The sequence below is a fragment of the Mastigoproctus giganteus genome, chromosome 4, assembly GCF_048544385.1.
Source record: "Mastigoproctus giganteus isolate SK-2022 chromosome 4, ASM4854438v1, whole genome shotgun sequence".
Lineage (NCBI taxonomy): Eukaryota > Metazoa > Arthropoda > Arachnida > Uropygi > Thelyphonidae > Mastigoproctus > Mastigoproctus giganteus.
In genome coordinates this window covers 185,158,366-185,184,061 of record NC_143578.1, presented here as the reverse complement: position 1 = coordinate 185,184,061, position 25,696 = coordinate 185,158,366, and the positions used below count along the sequence as shown (strand labels likewise).

The 25,696-nt window shown below is 37.2% G+C and overlaps 1 protein-coding gene across 2 annotated transcripts in view; it reads right to left on the bottom strand.

Moving 5' to 3' along the window:
* The window catches only part of LOC150087253 (oxysterol-binding protein-related protein 11-like), a 359,580-nt gene that overhangs the window by 165,885 nt on the left and 167,999 nt on the right, over positions 1–25,696 (bottom strand). For both annotated transcript variants that reach the window (XM_090371101.1, XM_090371102.1), the window contains one exon: positions 3,017–3,150. In XM_090371101.1, coding sequence (XP_090227227.1) covers positions 3,017–3,150 — 134 coding nt within the window. The remainder of the gene's footprint in view (positions 1–3,016; positions 3,151–25,696) is intronic.

Below are 25,696 nucleotides of genomic sequence, written 5' to 3'. Positions count from 1 at the left end.
ACTGTACTGCGATTCAGTAACCCTGTGTGAAACTAGCTTGACCAGCCAACATTATCAGGAATGTTACTGGCAGTGATCCTGTGGACTATCTTTCACATTCAGCAGAAAATTTAGTGGTCCGATTGAGAAAGGCCATTAACAACATTGGTACTTATGTTGAGACCTGAACATATGTAAAGCAAGTTGTATAAAATCGTCTCTAACAAATAATGCTTGATTAAATATTTTATAACTTCTACTACAACAATGCCTTTTTAAAAATAGGTGGTGACCCTCCTACCAATCATCCTGATTGGGATTTTGTAATTATCTTTAGATTCAATAAATAATATTTAGGCAAGTTGTATTCTTCACACAGTTTTTATTTATACTGATAGAAATTAAGCAGAGTCTAGAACATTTTTTATACAGGGTGATCCAAAAGTCAGAAAACCCAGCTTCATTTATGGCATATATGAGATATGACACTTAAGAGATAATGAAGAGGGGGGGGGGGTGCAGTTTATATTTGACGGGAGCTTACGAATTTGTTCCGAAGAACAAATTCTTAAGCTCTCAAGCCATTTTCAGTGAAAATACTTATTCACATGATCAATAATAATTGTGTCATCTGGAGAAATTTGACAATCTTCCTCCCAAAAATATTCAGCTACAGCAGATTTCCCACAATCAGTAAACTCTTTGCTTTTATATGCCCCCCCATACCATCTTCGAACATATGTGCTGACTCCCCTATATAACACTTCCCAAAAACCGGACATCTGATCTTGTATACTATTCCACTTATATCCTCAGTAGGTACACAGCCTTTTACCCTTAACACAACTACAACCTTCATCACAACAGCTGCACACAGCATTTCTGAGAGGTGTCTGTAACATCCTGAAGATCAGTTCTTGTGTTCACACCCGGTAGCAATGGGTGTGACCACCTCTCTCTGCCTTTGTTTTCCCTCCCAAATATAATTGCCCAAAATCCTCTGGGGATGCTGTGGTTGAACACTTTTGGGAGGAAGATCAAATTTCTCTGGATTTCTATGCAAATGATTGACAATTACTGTCAATCATTCACAAGGTATTGGCACTGAAAATGGCTCAAGAACTTATGAATTTGTTCTTTAGCATATAGCACCATTAACAGAGATGGGGGGTTCATTCATTCCTTGTTTAAGACTGTGATCCCCAAATGGCATGAACACCCCCTTCCTGCCCCAAGCCATTTCTGACAACTGTGGAGTATAATTCCCATATTCCTTTAGTAACACATACTGATCTGTAATCCTGCTGGATTACAGCAGAATTACAACTCAGTACGTGTACATTCCTGTATAATGTATTATTTAAGGATGTACCAGGACTATAAAATTCCACTGTTTACAATGATGTGGTTTCTTTTGAAATTTTTGGTGTTGTTTTTACAACTTTTAACTCTGTAATATTTATATACAGGTTTTTATTTTCATCTCTTTTAACTCTATAGTTTTATCAGCATATTTTATTTTATATTAAATATACAGTTTTATCCTGCATCTAATTTTTATTTTATTTTTTACAGATTTTGTAATATATATATATAGGTTGGCATATTTATTGGCTTTTATGTGTTTTCCCAACCACTGAATTCTATTTGAAGAATATTCCCTTCATGCTGTGAAATACAATTGCAAACCCTATGGTCTGTCTTGCCAATAATATACATGTCACAATCCAGGTATGTAATCTGCAAGTTGTAGCCAGGGAATGACAAGTTTAATACTAGAAACCACTGAGTGCAACATCCTGCCAGGTAGTGCACATAAGAGAGTAACATAACTGTCTAGCAAGACATTCAGAAACACCCAGATAATGGTGAATATAAGTTGTGACAATTAGCTAATTACTGTAATCTGTATGGGAAATTGAATTATTCCCATACAAATGGAATCTATCTGGGACAAGGGGGGGGGGGATATTCTGGACAAATTTGTCATGATCCTAATGATCTTGGCACCCCTGCCAGCAGTCAAAACAGTGGGACTATGTGTGATTAATCAAGTTCACTCATGACTCAGGAGTCATTACCAAGAATGAACACATTCATATATCGTCACCTGAGCCTAACTAACAACAGCAGATTCAAAAATGTGTCTTGCCTCCATATTAGCTATGGGGCTAATATGGAGGCTATTTATACTTTCTTTTTCCTTCTCTCTTTACTTTTCTTAGTTTTCTATGTATTCCTCCTACACTTATCTTTCTGGTAGTCACTGATCATGATCATTATGGGTTTACCTTGCATGCTGTAATATGATGGAATTCCTTACCAGCTTTTCCTTAAAGTTGATAAAAGAGTGCATCACTTTGAAAGCTTCTTTATGTGTATATTTTGTTTTTGCCACTTTTATTTTATCTGTATAATCTTATTATTTTTATTTCTATTCATATATTTTAGCTTTTATCCTATAAGATATTTAGTTATATTTTTATTTTACCTGTATATTTTAATAAAGTTTATTTTTCTGTTTTTGGTTGTTACAAGATTTATTTTGTAGTATTTCATTAATCCTTATATTTTTAAATGTTTTAAAATCTTCTACAGAGTTTCCAAGCTTTTTTAAATCAACTGAATGACACAATATCTGAAAAGATGGTGCAACATGTACCTTCCATATTGCAATGACTAATATTGCTTCAAGTGTGTGAAGATAATTTTATCTCAAAAGGAGCTTGCTTTTGAAAACATTTCACATTTGCTTGAGAACTTAAGAGAATATTATCAGCCGTACTAAATGCATTCCTAGTGAGACTTTATACTGTTTCTGACAATCTGTGTTGCTAAGTGAATATTTGTGTGGGTGTTGATTGTAGATATTTTCACCATATGCTGTGATTTATTTTCCTTGTGCAAGTTTTGAACTAAATTTCTATTTTCACAGAATGTTTTGTAATTTGCATGTTATGCAATAAGTTTCATAACTTTCACATCCTATATAATAGTATATTTATAAAATTATTTGAAAATATAGAGCTTAACGTACTTTTGTTAGATCCATTCCTAATTTAAGCTGAGATAACAAATTAAGAGTAATATGCCTGTGCTGTTGCCAGTCCTCAAAAAGAGGTTCCATTTCTTTTTCTTCATCCATTACCTCTCCACTGGAGTCAAATGCACCTATCTCAGTATATCAAATATTAAACTTCATTATATATATTTTTTTATATATATTTTTTTATATATACTAGAAATTACATTAACATATCTAATTCTTAAAGTTAAACCTGCAAAAAATATTATTCTAAAGATATATTAAAAGAATTATTGTTAAAAAGAAGAAACACTAATACACAATACATATTTTAAGAAGAATTTATTACACTAAAAAATTAGGTTACGGAAATTCTAACAGTGTGCATTCATGATATCATAGTTGACAAACTTTTGACTTTTGAAAAGCTGGAAATCAAGTAATTGTAAGCCAAAGGAAAACAGGATAGTTTTTGGCTAAAACTGGCAATAAACAGGAACTTTTATTGAAAAAACAGTTGTTCCCAAAAACAAAGAGCATACTATGAAAATTCATTGTCATCAGGACAAATATACGTATACATATATATGGCCAAGTTATTGAATATAGATACAGTGTACCAGTTATATCTTGGCGCCTCCGTAGCCAGGTGGGCAGGAGCAGCAGTGCGTAGCACACGCTTCTTGATTACACCAGGGTTTGAGTCCGTGACTACCAAATACAGAGGATGCGGAAAGGTCAGGGAATAACCACCACATATCCCCGGAGCAATATGGCCTTAGTTGCTAATGCTCCTAAAAACCAAATAACAAACAAACCAGTTATATTAGGCATCATCTCGCACTCAAAGTCAGAGACATCCCAGTAGGCTGAAGACAGGACTACTAATGCTCCAACCTAACCTCTCTGAAAATCTGAAAAGCCTAAATAGGATGCTCCTTCTATCAAATACAATGAGATACCGAATCATTTCCAAACTGACTGTGACAAATTATGCTCTAATAAGGCCTCTTATATTTATAAGGATGCTTTTAAATACTACAGAACTGCTATCTTACAACATGCAAATCAGTTACAACAGTACTAACTCCAATCCATACCATAGAAAATATGCTGAGCTCATCAAAGGAACCATAAGAAAAGCTCTATATTCACTACAGATGTGACTTATAAAGTTTTCGTTCACACATTAAATGAACTTAATAACTAATCAACTAATTCTTGTGTCTAAGTCAAATGTAATAGACTTGTCACATCACATTCTTTTTGCATGCAATATCTTAGTTTTTCTCATGAAAATTGTATAAGAAAACTGTACTGTAATCCATCAATCCCCTTCTGGTGTGTTATGCTGTCAAAGATGTGACTCCTGTAACTTTGTGATGCTTTTAAATAGCTTTGTGGTGCCCGAAGCTTACAGTAATAATAAAAAAAATTTTAATTAATAAAGAAATAATTTGGAGGCTCCACTTTTGACAGTAAAGGAAAGCCACATATCAAAAGAAAAACAGTTGTAATAAAATTTTGATCACTTCATAAAATGGAATGATTAAAAATTATTCAAAATTAAAGTTCAAAATTTTGAGTTCATCCAATTTTAACCTTGAAGCCAAATTCTGCCATCATTCCATAACACTGACATCTTCCAATAATGCTGTGGTATCCAGCAATATTACTTCCATTCAGCAGCATTCAACTGTTTCATTCTTGTATCATGTACAACATTAATAAAATGGACAGTCTGACATTCTTGTAAATTCAGACATTTACTGGAATTTTACATTAAAAGAGGTTATTTATTTCATTCATTAAAAGCTATCATACATTGCAGAAACTGTTAGTTATGGATCAATCCCAGTGCATTAAACATTGTTTGCTCTCAAATTCAAGTAGGAATGTGTACACTTATTTTCATTATAATTATGCCTAACTAATGTAAATCATGTTGTTCCAATATTGTATTGTAAAATATTTTGGTATATTAACTGAATTTTGATATTTATGTTTAGATTTTCTTATTATAAATCAACTGAAGTGTTGAAATGTGACATATAAATTAAAATACAGACAGTATATAGTAAAGCCTATAAAACTGTAGGTATAAATCTAATATTATATTGCAAAAGTGTAATGTAACTTGTTTGATATTCTGGAGAAGCTATTCAAATAAATTCTTATGAAATTGCAAAGAAAAAAAAATAAAAATAAAAAAAAAGATAGAGAAGAAAGAAACTTGTATATAATGTTAAAAGGATCTTTCGATTCATCTACAAAATCACACACACACTGTCAAAAGATGGTGCCATGCTCTTGCTTTGGGCTAATGCAGCCGGAGATTACAGATTAAACCGCTGCTTATGTACCATTCTGGAAATCCTCGTGCATTTACGGGCATCAATAAAGCCACCCTACCCGTGCATTTACGATCAAACCAGAGAGCATGGATAACAATATCTCCATTTGAAGATTGGTTTAAATGCAGCTTCATTCCCGAGGTTGAAAAATATTGTAAAGATAATGACGTTCCTTTCAAGATTTTGCTTCTATTAGATAATGCTCCTGGACATCCTACACATCTAGATGGTTTCAATTCGAACGTGAGAGTCATATTTCTACCACCAAACGTGACGTCACTCATCCTACCTTTGAATCAGGGTGTTACTTTGAATTTAAAACCATGCTATTTACGCACAACATTTGCTCAGGCATTTGTTCAGACGATTAAAAAAATTATGTTAAGAGACTTTTGGAAATCTTACAATATTTACCACACCATCTTAAACATTAATAAGGCCTGGGCAGAAATTAGTAAAAGTTGTTTAAATGGTCGTAAAAGGCTTCGAAGGAATTGAAAACGATGAATCATATGAAGAGGTTACAGATAAGATTGTAAAGGTTGCAGAGCTACTTCAGTTGGAGGTTGATGCCAAAGACATGGAGGAATTAATAGAGGAAGAAGAGAAGGAATTATCTAACAAAGAACTTATTGACTTGCAGGCAGCGATAGTGAAAGAAGAAAAATGCTGACAAAGCTCAAGATGAACCAAAATGAGCGGCCGAGATGCTTCATCATCAGAGAGATGGCAATGGCATTTTGTGAAATTGCATTGCCAATGGTGAGGTTGAGAAGATGGATCCTGAACAGCGAACAATTCTTAAAAGTTAACAGAGGGGTAAATGATATACTTGCTTGCTACAAAGAAATCGACGATGAAAATAAAAAAGCCACTGTCCAGTCATCCATTAATATGTTCTTTCGTAAGGTTGAGCGGCCGATCCCTCCTAAACCTCCACAGCCCTCAACCTCTGCAGCAGCATACTTATGAGCTGAAGACGTCAATTTTGGCAATGATGCTCGAGAGGTAAAACCTGCTGATGTTATGCCTGTCTCCTCTCTTTTTTTTTGTAATTTTATAATTTTGAAATTTTTTTTTTAAAAATTGCACACCTGTAATTTTTCTTGTGCATGAGATAAAAAAAAAAAATTGGTGCCTCCGTAGCCAGGTGCAGCAGCGCGTAGCACACACTTCTTTATTAGACCGGGGTTCGAGCCCGTGACCACCAAACACAGATGATGCAGAAAGGTCAGGGAATGACCAACACATATCCCCGGAGCAATATGGCCTTAGTTGCTAATGCTCCTAAAAACCAAAAAACAAACAGATAAAAAATTTAATAAATACAATAAATAATTCTATTTACAAGTTCATCGAACATTTCTTTTTTGATTCAATCAATTCAGCGAGTGCTGCACAAGCATGGGGGAAATTCCGATTTACTTAAAATCCGACTAACCCTTACGTAAGTCGGGGAGTTCCTGTATTTGTTTGTTGTTTCGTTACATGTGAGATGTGTAATTATTTACATATGTAAGTATTTACGTGTAATTGCATAATTATTTATGCCTTATTTTATTTTTTAATCCAAATATTTTGGGGCGGCAAATTTCATTTTGCTTACTGGTGGCACATAGGGTCGCGGCAGCCTTGAATGAAGCTTCCAGACCTGTATACAGTACTCAATGTGTAGCTGACCAGTGCCTTATATAAGGGCATAATCATCTTTTCCCTGCTAGAAAAATTCCTGTATATCAATGACAAGACCCCACGAGGTACTCTTGCAGACTGTATGCACTGCTCAGAAAACTTCATATCTGACTGAACAATTACCCCACTCTGTGGTTACTGCTACCCATATGCAGTACTTTACGTTTGACAATATTAAACTTCAGTTGCCACCTCTCAGCCCATCTGCTCAACTTTTCTAGATCCTGTTGCAATAGCATACTATCATTAGTGCCATTAACAACCCTACCAACCTTCGTATTGTCTGCAAGCTTAAACATTAAGCCTGCTATATGATCGTCAATATCATTAATAAATACAGAAAACAACAATAGACCCAACATTGAACCCTGGGAGACTCCAATAATAACATTACTCCAGAAAGAGCAGTGTCCGTTGATTATCACTCCCTGTCTTCTCCCACTCAACCATTCCATTATCCATAGCAGAAATTTACCTCCAATGCCACACTGCTGCAATTTGTACTGCAGTCTTCCATGTGCAACAGTATCAAAAGTTTTCCTTATATGATATCAATTTCATATAAGGAATAATCAATTTCATCCAGTGACCACATAATATTATCCAATCAAATTGGTAAGACAAGACATCCCCTTAACAAACCCATGCTGTGTCTGAACTATAAATGAAGTCTTGTCAAGATGATCCTGCAGTGCTTCTTTAACCAGTGCCTCCATAACTTTCCCTGGAACAGAAGTTAAACTAACAGGTCTGTAATTACTTGTGTCACCCTTTGATCCTCCTTTATGAATCAGGGTCACATTTGCACATCTCCAGTCAATGGGTATGTCCCCTGAGTCCAAGGAAGCTCTCATAATTATGGCTAAAGGTTGCTGCCTCCTTTAATATAATGGGATAGATCCCATCCACCCCAGGTGTCTTCCTTATGTTTATCTTCAAGAATTTCTCCTTCCCTTTACTCTGAATTATTACAAAATCATTTAGCTCACTGCCAGAATTTAATACACCTCTGGCATTCCCCTCCCAGAATAATACCTCATGTGTAAATATAGATGAAAAATATTCATTCAGTTTGTTAGCTACCTGAGCAGGATCATCAACAGTTGAACCATCATATCAAGTGGACCAATCTGATTCATCTCCCTCCTTCCTTCTAGAGTTTACACAAGTAAAGAACTCTTTGCTGTTTTTCTTTGCACAGTTTGCTAAAAATTTCTCGTAATCTACCACAGGCTTCACTGTCACCTGTTAATTTATATGTATCCCATGCATTTTTCTTCTCTACCACATGTCCCATTAGTTCATCTGACCTCCATTTAGGCCTAAACCTTGAACAATATTTCTTACATGGTATGAAAAGCCTAATATCTTCCACGATTAATTCTTTGAATGCTTCCCATTTAGAATTTGCTGTTGGTAACATTATCAGTTGGTCCCATTGTATAGAACTTAAGAACTGTCTCAGACCACTGTAGTCGCCTTTACAAAAGAAAAAACCCTTCCCTTTACCCCTAATTGTAGTTACCTCTTTGAGTAAATCCCACATCAGCACACTGTGATCACTGCCACATAGTGGTTCCTTTATTTGCACATTTTTAATGCATATAGAATCATTATTGATAACCAGATCAAGAGTATTACTCCCTCTAATTGCCTCATGAACATGCTGCTGTAGAAAACAATCATCCAATAAATCACAAAATCCAATAAATCCACAAAAGTCTTCCTAGTGTGTGAGTGACCAACCCACTAGTTCCAATAAATCCCCCATATAAGACAATTTGATTTACTGGCCGACTATTTTTCCGTACAGTTGTTCATCATACTCATCAGAGTCATTAAGCCTATAACACACTCTGACTCTCAATTTTGCTTTCCCAGTGCTTATGTCACACTAAATTGACTCGACACTGCACTTTCCACCCATGTCAACTGGCAGCACTTCCTTAGATTTTATGTTTCTTAACTAACAGCATAACCCCTCCTCCCTTCCTGTCTCTCTTTTCTGTATACATTGTAATCCCCAAATTCCAATTCTGCACTGCTTATATCTGTGTGACACCATGTCTCTGATATCCCAACATTATCTGCCTTTGATGTTTTGACCAACACCTCAAATTCATCAAATTTATTTACCAAACTCCAGCATTGGTGTACACGCAAGTATACATGAACCCTTTCCTATTCTTAACTACCTTAACACAGCCCACGTATTTATTTGTTCCGTGATGACACCCAGCAAGCTCTGAAATCCTCCGCACCTTGTTTTCCAGGCTGCTGCTCATTCCAGTACAAGCAGTGCAAGAATCACTTTCACCTCTGCCAGCAGCTATTGTTAATCTATGAATCCCGCCAAGCTAGTAGTTTTCCGTCACACCTAACACTGCCTCGATAGCATCAGCAAATATTCTTGCATCCTTTCTATTTAAGTGTATCCCATACCTGTAGAAGCAGTCTCTCGTGTAACAAGCACAGACCAGGCTGAGAAAAATTTTACCCCACGAATCTTGCACAATCTCTCCAGGGCTGAATTGATTCACAAGGCTCTCATCATACACTCTCTCCTAACGTGTCTGGGTAGAATTGTGACACTTTCAAATTCAACCCTAACTCACAGCTTTTTTTCAACATTGATCTGTACTTGTTAAGTAATTCAGTCAGTCTCCTACTCTTAATATCATTAGTGCCGATATGTACAACAATATCAACTTTAGTCCCCCTTAAATGATGATATCTGTTCTACATCATCAACCTTTGCCCCTGGCAAGCATAACCTGGCACTGTTCCACCTATTCTTTTTGCACAATATATTCTCCTTTTCCCTGACAATACAGTCACCGACAACAACTAGTTCCTGTGGGACCAGAGCATTCTGCCTTGGGGATTGCTGCTGTTTTTTTTTTGTTTTTTTTTATGTAAATCCCAAACACAAGAGGTATTAGAACCTATAGTACTTAGTACTCTGCTTGGGTTGGAGGTTGAGAAGACGAAAGAAGATATTTGTTGACATTGGACTTGAACTTCTGTAGACTAATTTTCAGGAAATACATATGAAGGAAGGTTGTTCCAGAAAACGGCAGTTGAATGAATAAACGAGGAGGATGAAAAGTTGGTTCTGTGAGTTTGGAGTTGGACAGTAAATGGATGTTGGCTGGTGGAGGCATGTGTTCGGACTGTTTTGAAAGAGAGAGTGGGAATTATAGAAGCCAATTCAGAAGAACAGTGCCCATGGAAGTATCTGTAGAAGAGGCGTGCAGCAGAAACAGTACGTCTCTGAGACAGTGAGTAGAGAGACTTTGTTAGAGATGAATCATTAATTAACCTAATTGCCCTCTTCTGAATGGAATCAAGAAGCCTGAGGGAGGTTTTGGGGGCCCCACCCCAGATGTGGGAACAATATTCCATGGCAGGGTGGATTTGCGATTTATACAGAGTGAGCAGCTGTTTGGAAGAAAAGTAACGCCGAGAGCGAAAGAGAAAACCAAGTTTTTTAAATGCAGAGGAAGCAATATTTGTAATGTGCTTGTGCCAACAGAGATTAGAAGTCAGGGTAATCCCCAAAAGAGATATATCATTTTGCCTAGAAATCGGAGTGTCACTAAAGATAAACATAGGAGCAGAAGAATCCTTTTTGCGAGATATAAGACAAGACTGAGTTTTAGAAGGGTTGAAATCAACTAAGTTGTCTTTGCCCCACTGGAGAATTACCTGAAGATCGGCATTTAAGGAATTGGTAGCAGATTTTCGAGAAGTTGAAGCTGATTGAGCAGGACAAGGTTTCTCAAAATGGAAAGTGGAATGCAATGTGCTATCATTGGCAAAACTATGGATAGGATTTCCAGTCAATGGAAGAAGGTCATTAATATACAAGAGGAAAAGAGTGGGGGAAAGAACTGAACCTTGGGGGACACCAGCATTAGTGGAGAGGTTAGAAGACAGAGAGCCATCTACCATCACCTTCAGTGAGTGATCAGAGAGTAAACTGGATAAACAATTACTAAAAACAGTTGGCAAACCATAAGGTGGAAGCTTGTTTAGAAGACCTTTATGCCAAACACGATCGAAAGCCTTTGAGATATCAAGAGCAACTACTTGTGTTTCACCGAACCTTTCCATTGAATTAGTCAATAAATGGGTAACATAAGCCAGAATATCAACAGTGCATCGACACTGACGGAATCCATACTGCCGATCGTTGATCAGACGGAAGGTTTCTAGGTAGTTTCAGAGTTGGCGGTTAATTGATTTCTCCATTACTTTAGAAAGAGTAGAAATAATTGCAATGGGATGATAATTGGATGGGAAGAATTTGTCACCCTTTTTAGGAAATGGCTGGATATGAGCAAATTTCCAAGCAGAAGGAAAAACACCTTTGGAATAAGAAAGTGAAAAAAAGGCGGCAAAGAATAGGAGTAAGTTCAGGAGCACAGGTTTTTAGAACAAGTGTAGAAATACCATTGGGACCTGGAGCTTTCTTAGCATCAAGATTCGTCAAAATCCTTCTGACATCCTTTTGATGGAAGACCACGGGGGACATTGAATGGAGTGTGTTGGGAATTGTGGGAGGTGTTTTACCAAGATCATTAATACATGAGTTGGAAGAAAAATGGGATGCTAGCAGGTCAGCTTTATCCTTGGCTGAAGTGACAACAGAACCATCTGGTTTGGACAGAGGTGGGAGCAGAGATGGACAAAAGTTGCGGCCAATAGCTTTGGCAAGAGACCAGAATGCTCGGCTACCATTAGGGCAAGAAGAAAGTTTTCTGCTCTTAGCCTGTTCAAACTCTAGTTTGGACTGATTAATAACTGCTTTACAATTGTTGCGAGCTTTGGTATATGCAGAAAATGAAACTGAAGAATTAGAAACAAGCCAATTACAATATGCAACATTCTTCTCTTGAACAGCCTTAGCACATTTATTGGAAAACCAAGGTTTAGATAAAGGATGAGATTTTAAAGTGGAGTGTGGGATAAAGGATTCCATTCCTACAAGAATAATTTCACTGACACGATCTGAGAAAATGTTGACATCAGAAGTTTTGAAACAGTAATCTGACCAAGGAAAAGAAGAAAAGAAGTCTCGCAGGTCATCCCATTTTGCATTCTTGTAAAGCCAAACAACACGAGGTTGGGAACAGCCATGAGATAAAGGTTCCATTGGAGAAGAGACAATCACCAAGTTGTGATCTGAAGTGCCTAAAGGACCTCTCACTTTGACCGTGTACTTAGAAGGGTTGTTTGTGAGAAAAAGATCAAGCATATTGGCTGTATGATTAGGAGTGTCCAGTATTTTTGTAGGTAAATGAACAATCTGTGCAATGTCATTAGTAATTGCAAAAGCCTCAGCATCTCGACCAGCTGGGTCGGTGTGACTAGAAAACGGAAGCCAGCTGGAGTTGTGAACATTAAAATCACCAAGGAAAATTACCTCACTGTTAGGAAAGTTGGACTGTAGAAAGTTAAGTTGCAAAGAGAGGAAGTCAAAGAGCTCCAAGTGATTAGTGGAGTTGGGAGAACGGTAGAGACAACAGATGAATTTGACACAATGCAGTAGAGAGATTTTAAGCTAGACAAGATCGAAATTAGAAGATTCCAAATTACCAAGTCTCTGAGAGGGAATATCGGAACAGACATATGCACAAGTACCACCTTTGAGGTGAAAGGAATCATACAGCGAATAATTTGGGCATCTGAGATGAGCAATAGTTGAATCAACCGATAACTGAGATTCTGTCAGAAAAAGTACATGGGGTTTGGTAGACTGCAAGAGGTAATGGACATCGTTGAGATTAGAATTGAGACCACGTATATTTGTGAAATGAATGAGGAAATGCTGATGTTCCTGATGTTCAAGTGCAAGCTGTGGCGTTGATGTGGGCAGCTGAGAGCTTGATGGGCCCCTCAATTTAAATACTTCAAGGACATCTACCCCATTCTTCAAGCTCTCATATAAGCCCATAACAACACTCAGTTGCTGCCTTATATCCTCACACTCCTTATGTCGAGCACACACAAAGACATTCCCCTCGGCAATATCATGTCCCGTTCCTGATTGCTCCACAATCATCAAACAAGCAATACATTTCAAAAGGCTGTGATTCAGAGGACAACCCCCCACCCCTAAGTTCTCTCCTGAGCCACAGCACTTCCACTAGCTTGAGCTTTTTGTTTTGCTTCTCTGGTCTGAGGCATGATTTCAATTCAATTTCAATAAAAATTTTAATTCCAATACAATTAAAAATATAATTACAATTTGACAAATGCAAAGTACTGCATATGGGTAGCGATAACCGAAGAGAAACGTACCAACTCTGTGGTACTATACTCAGGGAAGTGGAAAGTGAAAAAGACTTGGGCATAATTGTGCAGTCAAATATGAAGTTCGCTGAGTAGTGGAGACAGGCTGCCAGGGCAGGTCATGGAGTCTTATCAATGATATATAGGAATTTTGCTTGCAGGGACAGGGAGGTGATTATCCTGTTATACAAGGTAATGGTCAGGCCACACCTAGAGTACTGTGTACAGGTACCGTAGTAATGGGTTCATGTCCAGGTAATGGGTTGAGCAAGCTGAATGCTGATGGGATTCTTCCTCTTGCTCAGACTAAGAACCTGAGGGAACACAGTTTCAAATTGAGGAAAGATAGTGTAGAATAGATGTGTGGAAATTTTCCTTTAGCTTTAGCCAGCGAGTAGTTGATTGATGGAACAGACTTCCATGTTTTGTTGTGGAAGCTAATAGCCTAAATAAATTTAAGGCTGAGCTGGACAGGCATTTGGAACGATTGGAGTTGGAGGGATGAAATGGGAGCATTTTTTTTTTTTTCGGTTTATGCTGCATTAGCTTGCTTTCTTGGATCGTATGCCTCTACTAATGCTAATAACAGTAACTTATATATTCCCAAAGCAGTTATACACTATATATATATATATAATAAAGTATTGAGTTTTATCTCCAACCGAGTTAAGTTATATGAATTTTGTATCTCCTATCGAGTTTTATCTATTGAGTTATAATGTTACATTTGTAAAATCTAAGTAGTTATAATAAATAATAAATTTAACTATCTATTGCAACCCACGTGGTTTGAACTCACACTAGCTATCTATGCCAAATCGCCGATTCTACAAGCTCTACAAATATTATTGTCGTACTTTACAATCTACGCAATAAGTTAAATTATTACACCATGTAAGTAGTGCTATAATTTATAATCCTCTGCTGATACTCATTACACTGCTACATGTTTCGTAGAACTACCAGTATCGGCTATATCAATACAATGCTGGCAGAAATTGAATAAAGTTTCTATGCAATTTCAATGTTGAGTAAAGAACAAATGCACTAATTTAATCAGAAAATCCCAAATAAAATACTACACTACTAAATTTAAATAATAGTTATAAAAAACCAATTCCAAATCAATAAATAAAATAAAATATAAATAAAAAAAGAATAGGTACATGTACAAAATGCTAGGAGTATAGTAAATAAATTGTTGTTATTTGGTTTTTTAGGAGCATTAGCAACTACTTTCGCATCCTCCATATTTGGTGGGCACAGGCTCAAACCCCAGTCTAATCAAGAAGCGTGTGCTACACACTGCTGCTCCTGCCCACCTGGCTACGGAGGTGGCAGTAAATAAATTTGATGAATTTGAGGTGCTGGTAAAGACATCAAAGGCAGATATTGTTGGAATATCAGAGACGTGGTGGCACACAGATATAAGAAATGCAGAATGCAATGTGTACAGAAAGGATAGACAGGATAGGAAGGGGGGTCATGCTGTTAGTTAAGAAACACAAAATCTAAGGAAGTCCATCCAGTTGTCATGGGTGAAAAGTGCAGAGTTGAGTAATACTCTTGATCTGACTATCAGCAGTGATTATTTGTGGCTTAAGAATCTGCAGATAAAGGAACCACTGGGTGGCAGTGATCACAGTGTATTGGTGTGGGATTTATTCAAAGATGCAATTACCATCAGGGGTAGAGAGAAGGGGTTTTGCTTTCGTAAAGGTGACTATAGTGGTCTCAAACAGTTTTTAAATTCTATACAGTGGGACCAACTAATGATGTTACCAACAGCAAATTCTAAATGGGAAGCATTCAAGGAATTAAACTTGGAAGCTACTAGGCTTTTCATATCATCTAAGAAATTCTGTTCAAGGTTTAGGCCTAAATGGATGTCAGATGAACTAACAAGACTCGCAGCAGAGAAGAAAAATACAAGGGATGCATATAAATTATCAGGAGACACAGATGCCTATGGTAGATATAATGGATAGTCTGTAATCAGGTCACAAAGGAGGTTAGGCAGCAAAGGCAGATTACGAGAAATCTTTAGCAAAGCATGGTTGGTTTTAATGGGAGTTTATTGGCACAACGGCAACTAAGGCCAAATTGTGCCTGTCACAGTTATTCTACAAATGAAATCTCTCCCCCCCTTTTTTTTTTTCAGCCATGTGTTAGATAAGTTCATGTAAATAGATTTATTTAAAAAAATTAAATAGGTCGGACAGATTTCCATCATCACTGAGAATATGGTTCGTATCTAATAAATTGTTTTGGGCTAAAGCTGATTTAAAATTTATCAATTGAGCAGCATGATTGTGGGGACAGTCAAGGAGGATATGTTTCACTGTTAGTAGGGCGGGACAATGACGACAATGAGGTTTATCACTTGTCAACAAGTGAAGGTGGGTGAGATGAGTGTGCTCAATGCATGTCCTTGCAAGGACATGCATTGGGCACATCCTCTTCTAGTCTGTTTAATTGTGAACTAGATTTTCAGTATTGTGACTTTTTCTTTATATGGAAGAGTTCATTATGGGTTTGTTGCTGCCATACTGATGCCCATTAGTCAATACGTGACTGTTTTATGATGAGTTTGCAGTCCATATAAGGAATCAAGGCAAGTGAAGACACAGGGTTGACTGGACTTTTTGCTGCTTGATCTGCTTTCTCACATCCCTGAATTCTAGTATGCCTAGGAATCCAGCATAACCTTACCATTGTGTTGCATTCTGTGAGATTTATCAGCTATGCTCTGATTTCTTTCAAAATAGGATGAGAGTTGGGACATTTATGTTGTAAAGAAGTTACTGCACTCAAGAAATCAGTATAGATTATTATTTCTTCATTAGACCTGTTGTTGATGTGTTTCAATAGCCATTTTGATTTCATGAAGTTCAGCAGTGTAAATATAGCAACTAGGGAAAAGTTTTTCAGAGATGACACAAGTGGGAAGAACCACTGCAGCACCCACACATTTATCAGATTTGGATCCATCAGTATATATTTGCAGACTGTGTGTTTGCTGATGCATGTGCTGAATGTAGCTGCTGTACATTTTGATTGTCCAGAACCTGTTTTCCCCATTTCCGAAAAAAGTCATCACATAAAGGTTTGAATGTGGACCATGGTGGCTCCATTTCTCTGGTGTCTGGGTGGATATTGTCTAGTGGGACATTCCAATTCTGCATTACATCCTTCAATCTGATTCCAGCAGGTTTATTTTCATTTGGTTTATTCCTGTAGAAATTTACAAAAGACGGGTTAAAGAGGTAAGACCAGATGGGATGTGAGGGAAGAATCCGAAGTTTGGCTGCATACCTAAGCAGCAGCATCTGTCTCCGAAAGGATAATGGAGGTTCACACACATCAATATATAGACTATGGACTGGCAATGTTCAGAAGGCACCTAGAGCTATTCTGAGTGTTTGAATGGTATTGAGGGACTGTAATGCTGATTTTCTAGCTGAGTCATACATGGGTGCACCATAGTCTAGTTTGGATCGGATTATAGTTTTATACAGGTGAAGAAGGGAGTATTGGTCAGCTCCCCATGACATTGCAGAAAGCACTATAAGGATATCCATTTTCTTCAAACAAATACTGTATGTGTTCAAACAAATACTATATGTATATGTAAACAAATACTGTACATGCTGTATGTGTTTCAGGAAATTTAATTTCTTATCTAATATTAAACCTAGGAATTTAATGTTGTCATTGACTGGAATAACATCATTTCCCAGGCACAATTCAGGATCAGGGTGCAGTTTTCACTTCTTGCAGAAGTGTATAGCAAACGTTTTCTGTGGAGATGATCGGTAACCATTCTGTAACATCCATGATTGCGTTTTGTTTATGATATTTGGAGTTTCTTTTCAATGGAGTACATATTTTGTGAGTGACTGGATATAGTGAGGTCATCAGCGTAAAGATAGGTTTTGACAGACTTCAGGATAGTTGTTGTTGTTGTTAGAGTGTGCATTCTAACTGCAAAGAGTGTGGCACTCAGGACTGACCCCTGTGGTACTCCTTCCTTCTGCATGGAGATTTTTGGAGAGTGCACTTCAATAACGAACTTGAAAAGCTTGATATTTGAGGAAGCTCTGAATTAACGATGGTAAATGAGCTCTTAGTCTTAGGGCATGTGGGTCACAAAGGATGCCATGTGGTTTCAAAGGCATTATCTATATCTAAGCTCACCATGACCAAATGTTCATTCTTTATGAATGAATTTCGCACATTTGCCTCAGCCTTTATCATAAGGTATAGGGCAGTGGTCTCAAACTGGCGGCCCCCCGAAGCAATTTTACACTGCCTGCGAATACATTTCAATTATGTATTTGTTGTAAATATGATGCTTATAGTTTTAGAGACATAGAGATATGGACTGAGCTTATGTGCGCGACTGCTATTGAAGGAAAAAGAGATAGAATGAATAGGTTGGGGCTTTGTCTTTTTCACTATATGCTTGTATGCTTGTGAACAGTTTTTTTCACAGTTGAAAATTATTAAGTCTAAGAAAAGAACTCTATTGACCGATGAGCATCTACAATCCGTGATGAAGATAGTTTCTAGTAATTTTTCTCCAAGGCTACAAACTTTATCAGAATCGAAACACCAAGTGTCAATTTGTAGTAAGAAATAAAGAAGTTTATAATTATTTACATACAAATATATGTATTTTTTCTGTATGTGTCGAAGAAAAATTTAATAAATAAAAGAAAGAGAATAGGTTGTCATTATTTATTCTCAAGTTTTGTCCCACTTCGAAAGTTTTCATAATTTGTTTATTTTTAGTTTAAGTTAAAAGTAAGTTATTTAGTGGTTAATTCAACATATTAGAATTATTTGAAATAAATGTCAGTCCGAAAATTTAATATTTAGCTGTCAATACGTTTGAATTACAAAGTGTAACCAACAGAAATTTTTTGCAGGTACCAACCTTTAGATTTCAGATAGAAAAAATATATAAATTTGAATTTTTTCCTTTTGTTATTATTATTATTATTGTTTATGTATGTTTTGATAAATATTTAGTAAGTGATTGGGCATCTAAAGAAAATAGAAAAGAAAATTTAACCGAAAGAAAGAGTCTCATAATTTTAGCCAGGGAGAGAAGGAGAAAAATATAAGTTTATGAAATAAAAAGTAAGTATAGAGAAAAACATTGTAGAAAATACAACTGAACATTATTGAAATAAATTTTCAAATAAACCATGTTCGAGGCAAATTAAATTTTAAAAGTAAAATTTCCAAACTTATTATAAACTTACAAGCAACACACCACACACGTCACACCAGGTTATAAAGGGATGGTATCCATACATTAGGGGTAAGTACAGTGCAATATATATATATATATACAGGGTGATTCACTACTAGTGCGACAAACTTGTAGGAAGTGTAGAGGGTACAAAGACGAATTGGAATCACATAACATTGCAGGGTCTGAAATGCCTTCATCATGCAGCAGAGGACGTTGAACGGGAGGTCGCGTGAACAGCAATCCCGCTGGAAGTCAGCATTTGTGAACCGGTTCCCAAGGCAGTAGGATGGACGAGTATTCAAACATTGAACTGGCCGACATGCACCTCGCGTATGGAGCTGCGGACTGTAACGGGCGCGCCGCTCTGCACTTGTACCAGGAATGTTTCCCACACAGGCGTGCTCCTCATCATACGATTTTTGCACGTGTGCACAGAAGGTTACGTGAGACTGGTTGTTTCACGAGAGGTACCATGAATCGAGAGCGAATGACGAGGACACCAGACAATGAGGAGAATGTCTTATGTCTTGTAGAAGGCAATCCGAGTACGAGTACTCGAGCGATAGGCCAACGACTGAGTATTTCCCAATCTACAGTATGGAGGATACTGTCAACAAACCAAATGAGTTCATACCATCTGCAACGCGTCCAATCATTGAAGCCTGCGGTTTATCCACTCCGGAGGACTTTTGCTACTTGGTTTCTTCAACAGAAATGGTTCGCAAATGCTGACTTCCAGCGGGATCACTGTTCACGCGACCTCCCGTTCAATGTCGTCTACTGCACGACGAAGGCATTTCGGATCCTGCAATGCTATGTGATTCCGATTCGTCTTTGTGTCCCCTACACCTCCTGCAAGTTTATCGCACTGGTAGTGAATCACCCTGTATATATATTCACACTCATTTTGTTAAAAAAAATTCCGGCCCGTCAACTACTTTCGGATTGTGTATTCGGCCCGCATGCAATTTGAGTTTGAGACCACTGGTATAGGGTAGATCTGTTTTTATGAAATGAAAACTGATCATTGTTGATATTAGTTTGTGTTTCCACATACCAGGTGAGACGAGTGTGTACCATTTTTTCCAGAGTCTTACCCAAGCAGCTAGTAAGTGAGATTGGCCTATAATTATGCGGGTCTAATTGATCTTTTCCTGACTTTGGAATGGCTTATAGAATGTTACTAGGAAATGGGAAAGAAATTTGCGACAAATATTCAGTTGAAAAGTTATTACCTATATATTACCTAATGTTAAAGAATCTTTAACATTAGGTAATATATGCTGTCTAGACCAGGTGCACAGTTGGCTGATTTTTTTTAAATATTCTTCTAATTTATACATTGTTAGCGCTTTTTTATGAGAGGGCTGACTTTGTTCTGAAATTTATTTTATATTTTTCAGCTATTGATTTGGCTTTTAGGAAAGTTGTATCATATGCAGTTGATGCAGAATGGTGAGCAAAAGATTCCACAAGGATATTTGTCCTCCGGAAGGGTTATCTCCTTTCCTTTATAGACAAAGATTGAGGAAGGAATTCATGGAAACTTTCCAATAAGGCACCTTATTTTCTGCCAGATTAGTCCTGCACTTGTGTCTTGTGACAGATGAGGCAAAACGAATCCAAGATTCTTTTTTAGCTTTCTGGTGGATGTAACGGGCATGAGCTTTAAGTTTCTTGTAGATTATGAGATTGGCAGTGGTTGGATTTTTTCAAAACTAATTTCACACCTTTTTTTTCCCTCTTTTAGCAGTGTTACATGCAGAATTCTACCAGTAGTTTTTGTGTTTAGATCCTTTATTTGAAGTTCGAGGGATGGCAGTAGCAGCAGCTGCCAACATCTGTTCTGTAATGTGTTTAACGGTGTCATCTATGGAGTGATGGATAATATAATCATCTAGTATAATACTAGATGCATATTTATTCCAATCAGCTTTCAAAAATTTCCATTTAGTTCGACCACTTACTAGTAAGTTTTTCTTTGTGCAGAGCTTACAAATTATAGGAAAATGGTCACTATTTAATGGGTTGTCTAAAACTATCCAATCGAAGTCCAGGAATAATGTGGGTGAGCATATTGACAGATCTACAGCAGAGGTTGAGCCTGTTGGAAATGGACATAGGTGTGAGAGCCTGTGTTAAGAAGAGTGAGATTATGCTTTACAAGAAAATATTCTATCATGCGTCCACGGTTGTCTGTCTGTAAGGATCCCCATAACTGATGATGTGCATTAAAATCACCGAACACAAAAAGGAGAGGGTAGTTGTATGATAAGATCATCTAGATCAGCTAGTGAGTAGATATGATTTTGTGAGATTTATATTGATACAAGAGTAAGTGTTATTCCAAGAGCAAGGCGAACTGCAACTACTTCTAAAGAGGTTTGTAGAGGAATATGTCTAGAAGGGATTTTATTGTCAATCAATATAGCCACACCACCATGTGACCCATAGGTAATGATAATGTCATGCCTGTACAGCGTATAGTTTTTAACTGAAAGTGTCACTTGCAGACAGAAATTCATATCTTGTAGACAGATGCCTACTGGATGATGCTGATTTATCAAATTGTGAATATTGTCGATGTTGCTACGGAGGCTTCTACAATTCCATTGAATCAACTGATCCATTATTTAGCTTCTGAGGTAGAAAGTGTTTCTGACTGTTTTTTAGAGCCAATCTGTTTATAGCATTCTAATTTTATTTTACCTTTTCTAGGGAAAATGGGTTGTGGAGTATCCATATCTTCCTCAGCATGTATTTCTAAGATGGTTTTATCATTGTTGGTGGTGTCATCGAGTTCCATATCTATGGTTAGTCTTTTGTAGTTTAGGATTTCTCAGACTCTCAGCATCTGAATGTGATGGAGTAATAGTTGGTGTTACGCTGACTGGGGTATTTGCTTGGTCTTTTATATGTTCTTTAGGGAACTCCTGCAGATTGGCTAGAACAGCCAGAGCCCAGTCAGAAATGGGTGTAGCTAGTGGTATGGACACTTCAGTTTGAGTTCGTTCTGATTTGTGTTTTTGTGTTGCAGTTGCATATGTGAGTTTCAGTACAGTGAGTAAAACTTGTTTCCTTGCTTCTTGGTAAGTCACTTTGTTTTCTATTTTCTACTTTTGTATTTTTTTCCCTGTTTTCCAGGTTTCACAGACTTTTGAGTAAACTGGGTGGTTACCTTACAGTTTGGACATACTGGTGTTTGTGCTGGGCAGTCTGTCTGTGTGTTTCTTGGATCCACAGTTGGGGCACACTAAAAACCTTCTACACACTGTTTGAGCATGGCCAAATTTTTTGGACTTGAAGCATCTGAGAGGATCAGGGATATAAGGTCGGATTAGACAGTTCAGATATCCAGCCTTAACTGTAGCTGGAAGGATTGGTGTTGAAAATGTCAGTATAACACTGCGTGTTGGAACCAGTTCACTGTCTCTCTTGAGTTTAATTCACTTTGCCTGTGTAACTTTTTGGTCTTGTAGCCCTTGAACTAATTCCTCCTAATTCGCTTTGCCTGTACAACTTTTTGGTCTTGTAGCCCTTTGGATTAATTCCTCTTTAGTAACATTTATTAAGTCCCATTCAGACAGCACTCCTTTAGAGGTATTAAGGGTGGCATGTGGAGTTACTGTGACAGGAATATTCACAAATTTTGAGCTTCTTAATAGGGGTTCAGAGTGCCTACAATTCATAGTCTCTATAAGTAGACCTCCAGAGCAGAGTCTTTTCACCATTTTAGGTCCAGCAGCATTCTCGAGACATTTCTGGATAAGAAATGGAGAAAATGCACCTATCAGTTGACCTGTTTGGAAATGTATTATAAGAAATAGTGGCGATTCCTTTTTGGATTCGTCTGTTCTTTGTCTTTTGGGATAGGGGTCTCAAAGTCAGTTTGGACTGTCCTTGAACAGGTTGAGCCATGAGGCTCTACTGATGGATAACAGTCTTTGTGATCCATGTTAGCTCCTTTTAGCCCTTGGCAGAGAACCTTTTCTGCCAAGGTCACGGGCCCCGCCACAAGGAGGCAGGAGCAGTGCCGCTAGAGTGATCAAGTGGTGTAAGAGTTAGTTTTAGTTTTAAGGAAAGAAAAAAAGAAAGGTAGTTTTCCTTTCTGTAACTTACTTACAATTTGTAAGAATACATTAACAATAAATTACTTTAAACATAAGAAAAAAACTTTCCAAATTAACAAGACCTGTCACAGTGAGGAAATGCTCTATAAATAGCTCAAAGAATCGCTCGATCACAATAATGCTTGGCATCCGGGGTCTGACATAGGATGCAAAGAAAAACAGTGAAGACTTCTTTACTTATGTAAACTCTAGAAGGAAGAGGATGAATCAGATTGGTTCGTTTGATATCGATGGTTCGACTGTTGATGATTCTGTTCAGGTAGCTGATAAGCTGAATGAATATTTTGCATCTACATTGACACATGAGGAATTCTGTAGAGAAGTGGAGGACAAAAGCTTATCAAACTCTAACAGGGAGTTAAATGATTTTATAACTGAGAGCAAAGTGGAGGAGAAATTGCTGAAGTTAAACATAAGAAAGGCACCTACTGTGGATGGGATCTCTCCAGTTATATTGAAGGAGGCAGCAAGGGAAGTAAGCAGGCCATTGGCCATAATTATGAAGGCATCCTTGGACTCAGGAGAGGTACCCATGGACTGGAGATGTGCAAATGCATCCCCATTTCACAAAGGGGGATCGAAAGGTGACATGAGTAATTACAGACCTATTAGTTTAACTTCTGTTCTGGGAAAAATAATGGAGTCACTGGCTAAAGAAGCACTGCAGAATCATCTAGACAAGACTGCAGTTATAGTACAGACACAGCATGGGTTTGTTAAGGGGAAGTCTTGCCTGACCAATTTGACTGGATACTATGACGTGGTCACAAAGGAACTGGATGCAAAAAATAATTTTGATATCATATACTTGGATTTTAGGAAAGCTTTTGATACTGTTGCACATGGAAGACTACTGTACAAGTTGGAACAGTATGGCATTAAGGGCAAGTTGCTACAATGGATAAAAGGATGGTTGAGTGGGAGAAGACAGAGTGGTAATCAATGGACACTGCTCTTCATGGACTAATGTTATTAGTGGAGTTCCTCAGGGGTTTGTTGGGCCCATTGTTGCTTTCTGTATTTATCAATGATATTGATGAAGTTATATCAGGCTTAACGTCAAAGTTTGCAGATGATACAAAGGTTGGCAGGGTTGTTAATGACAGTACACTACTGCAACAGGATCTGGAAAATTGAGCAGATGGGCTGAGAGGTGGTAACTGAAGTTTAACATTGACAAATGAAAAGTACTGCATATGGGTAGCAGTAATCCCAGAGTAACATACCAACTGGGTGGTAGTACACTGATGGTAGTCGAAAATGAAAAACCTGGGGGTAATTGTGCAGTAATATGAGTGCAGACAACCTGAAGAGTAGCTCATGAAGTCTTGTCAATGATATACAGGAATTTTTCTAGCAGAGATAAGGAGGTGATTATACCCTTGTGTAAGGCAGTACTCAAGGCGTCACCTTGAGTACTGCATTCAGATCTGGAAGCCCCTTTTTAGGAAGAATGTAGGGCTGCTGGAGTGGGTACAGTGGGCAACAAGATTGGTGAGAGGAACAAAGGGGTGTTTTCTTACCAAGAAAGGCAATTTGCAAGTTTTGCAGATTGCAGCATCTGGGGACTAGGCACCTGGAAGATAATCTGATTAAAGTATTTTAGGCTTTGAATAGATTGAGCATGCTCAATGCTGATGAGATTCTTCCTCTTGTTCAGACTATGCACATGAAGGAGCATAAATTCAAACTGAGAAAGAATGGTTGCAGAAGAGATGTGCAGAAGTTTGTCTTTAGCCAAAGTGCTGGAACAAACTTCCATCTGATGTTGTCGAAGTGGATAGCTTGAATAAATTCAAACTAGAAAACTGTTGAAAAAGAACTAGAAAACAGTTGGAGCGGATGGATAGGTGAAATGAGAATTTTTTCCTTTTTTTTTTTTTTTTTTGTTGTGGTATTATAAGATTGCTTTCTTGTATTATTTATCACTGCAAATACTAATGCTAAGTCAGGGATGCTTTTCTTGCTATTGTAGCTGGCTTTTGCTCTGCATGTGTTTTTATAGCAAGCCCACTGTGCTGAACCAAACTAACAAATTTTTACAGATAGCACAAAAGGATAACTGGCTTTTGCTTTTTTTTCTCTATGCAGGGAAAAAATGCTTTAGGTGTTTTTAAAAATTCACAAGGAATAAGTGACTTTATTTTGAGTGGAACTATTTTATGGAAGAAATTGGGCTGGTTCATCTTCTGTTAATGTTACAAGCCCACATGCCCACATTCAGCTATAGTAAAGTGATTAAAATTAAAAATGTAAGATTTACCAACCACATAAGAGCAAACCTAACTTTTAACCTAACCTTCTATGCAAGAACAAAACCTCCTTGAGCCATTTAAAAAAAATTTTAAAAATCTTGGTATCCTATAATGACACTGGTAAAAATTTGACACTTCAGTTTGCCATCACAATCAAACACAGCGGGCTTCAAAAATTCACATGGCTGTGACATATATGGAAGGAATTTCAGTTCTGATATCAAGAATGAGGTATGACTGACTTTTTTTTTTGTGTAAAACAGCTTTGATTGAAAAGAAAAAAAAAAGTTTCCAAAAGTAATAATTTTCCAAATGTACTGTTTAGAAAATTGATATACAGTGGATTCTGGTTATTTGGGACACATTGAAACTAGTGCACTTTCACCTGATTAAGCGGCTGCCCCAATTATACAAAGTTTCACTTAAATAGTTAAAAATACAGTGGACCTCTGCTTTATGACTGGTTCACTGTACAATCAAATCACGTTACACTAGACTCTCCATAATAAAACACCATTCGCTATACGATATGTAGTAAGCACTTGTCATTGTGATTGCGTTTGTGAATTGAATTTTAATTATATTAAATGGCGATTCTAATAAGCGAAAATAGGAGGAATATTAACCACAGGCTATAAAAGTAAAAATATATTAAGCAAAAATTTACACTTTATTACCTTACCAATTAACAAAGTTAAATG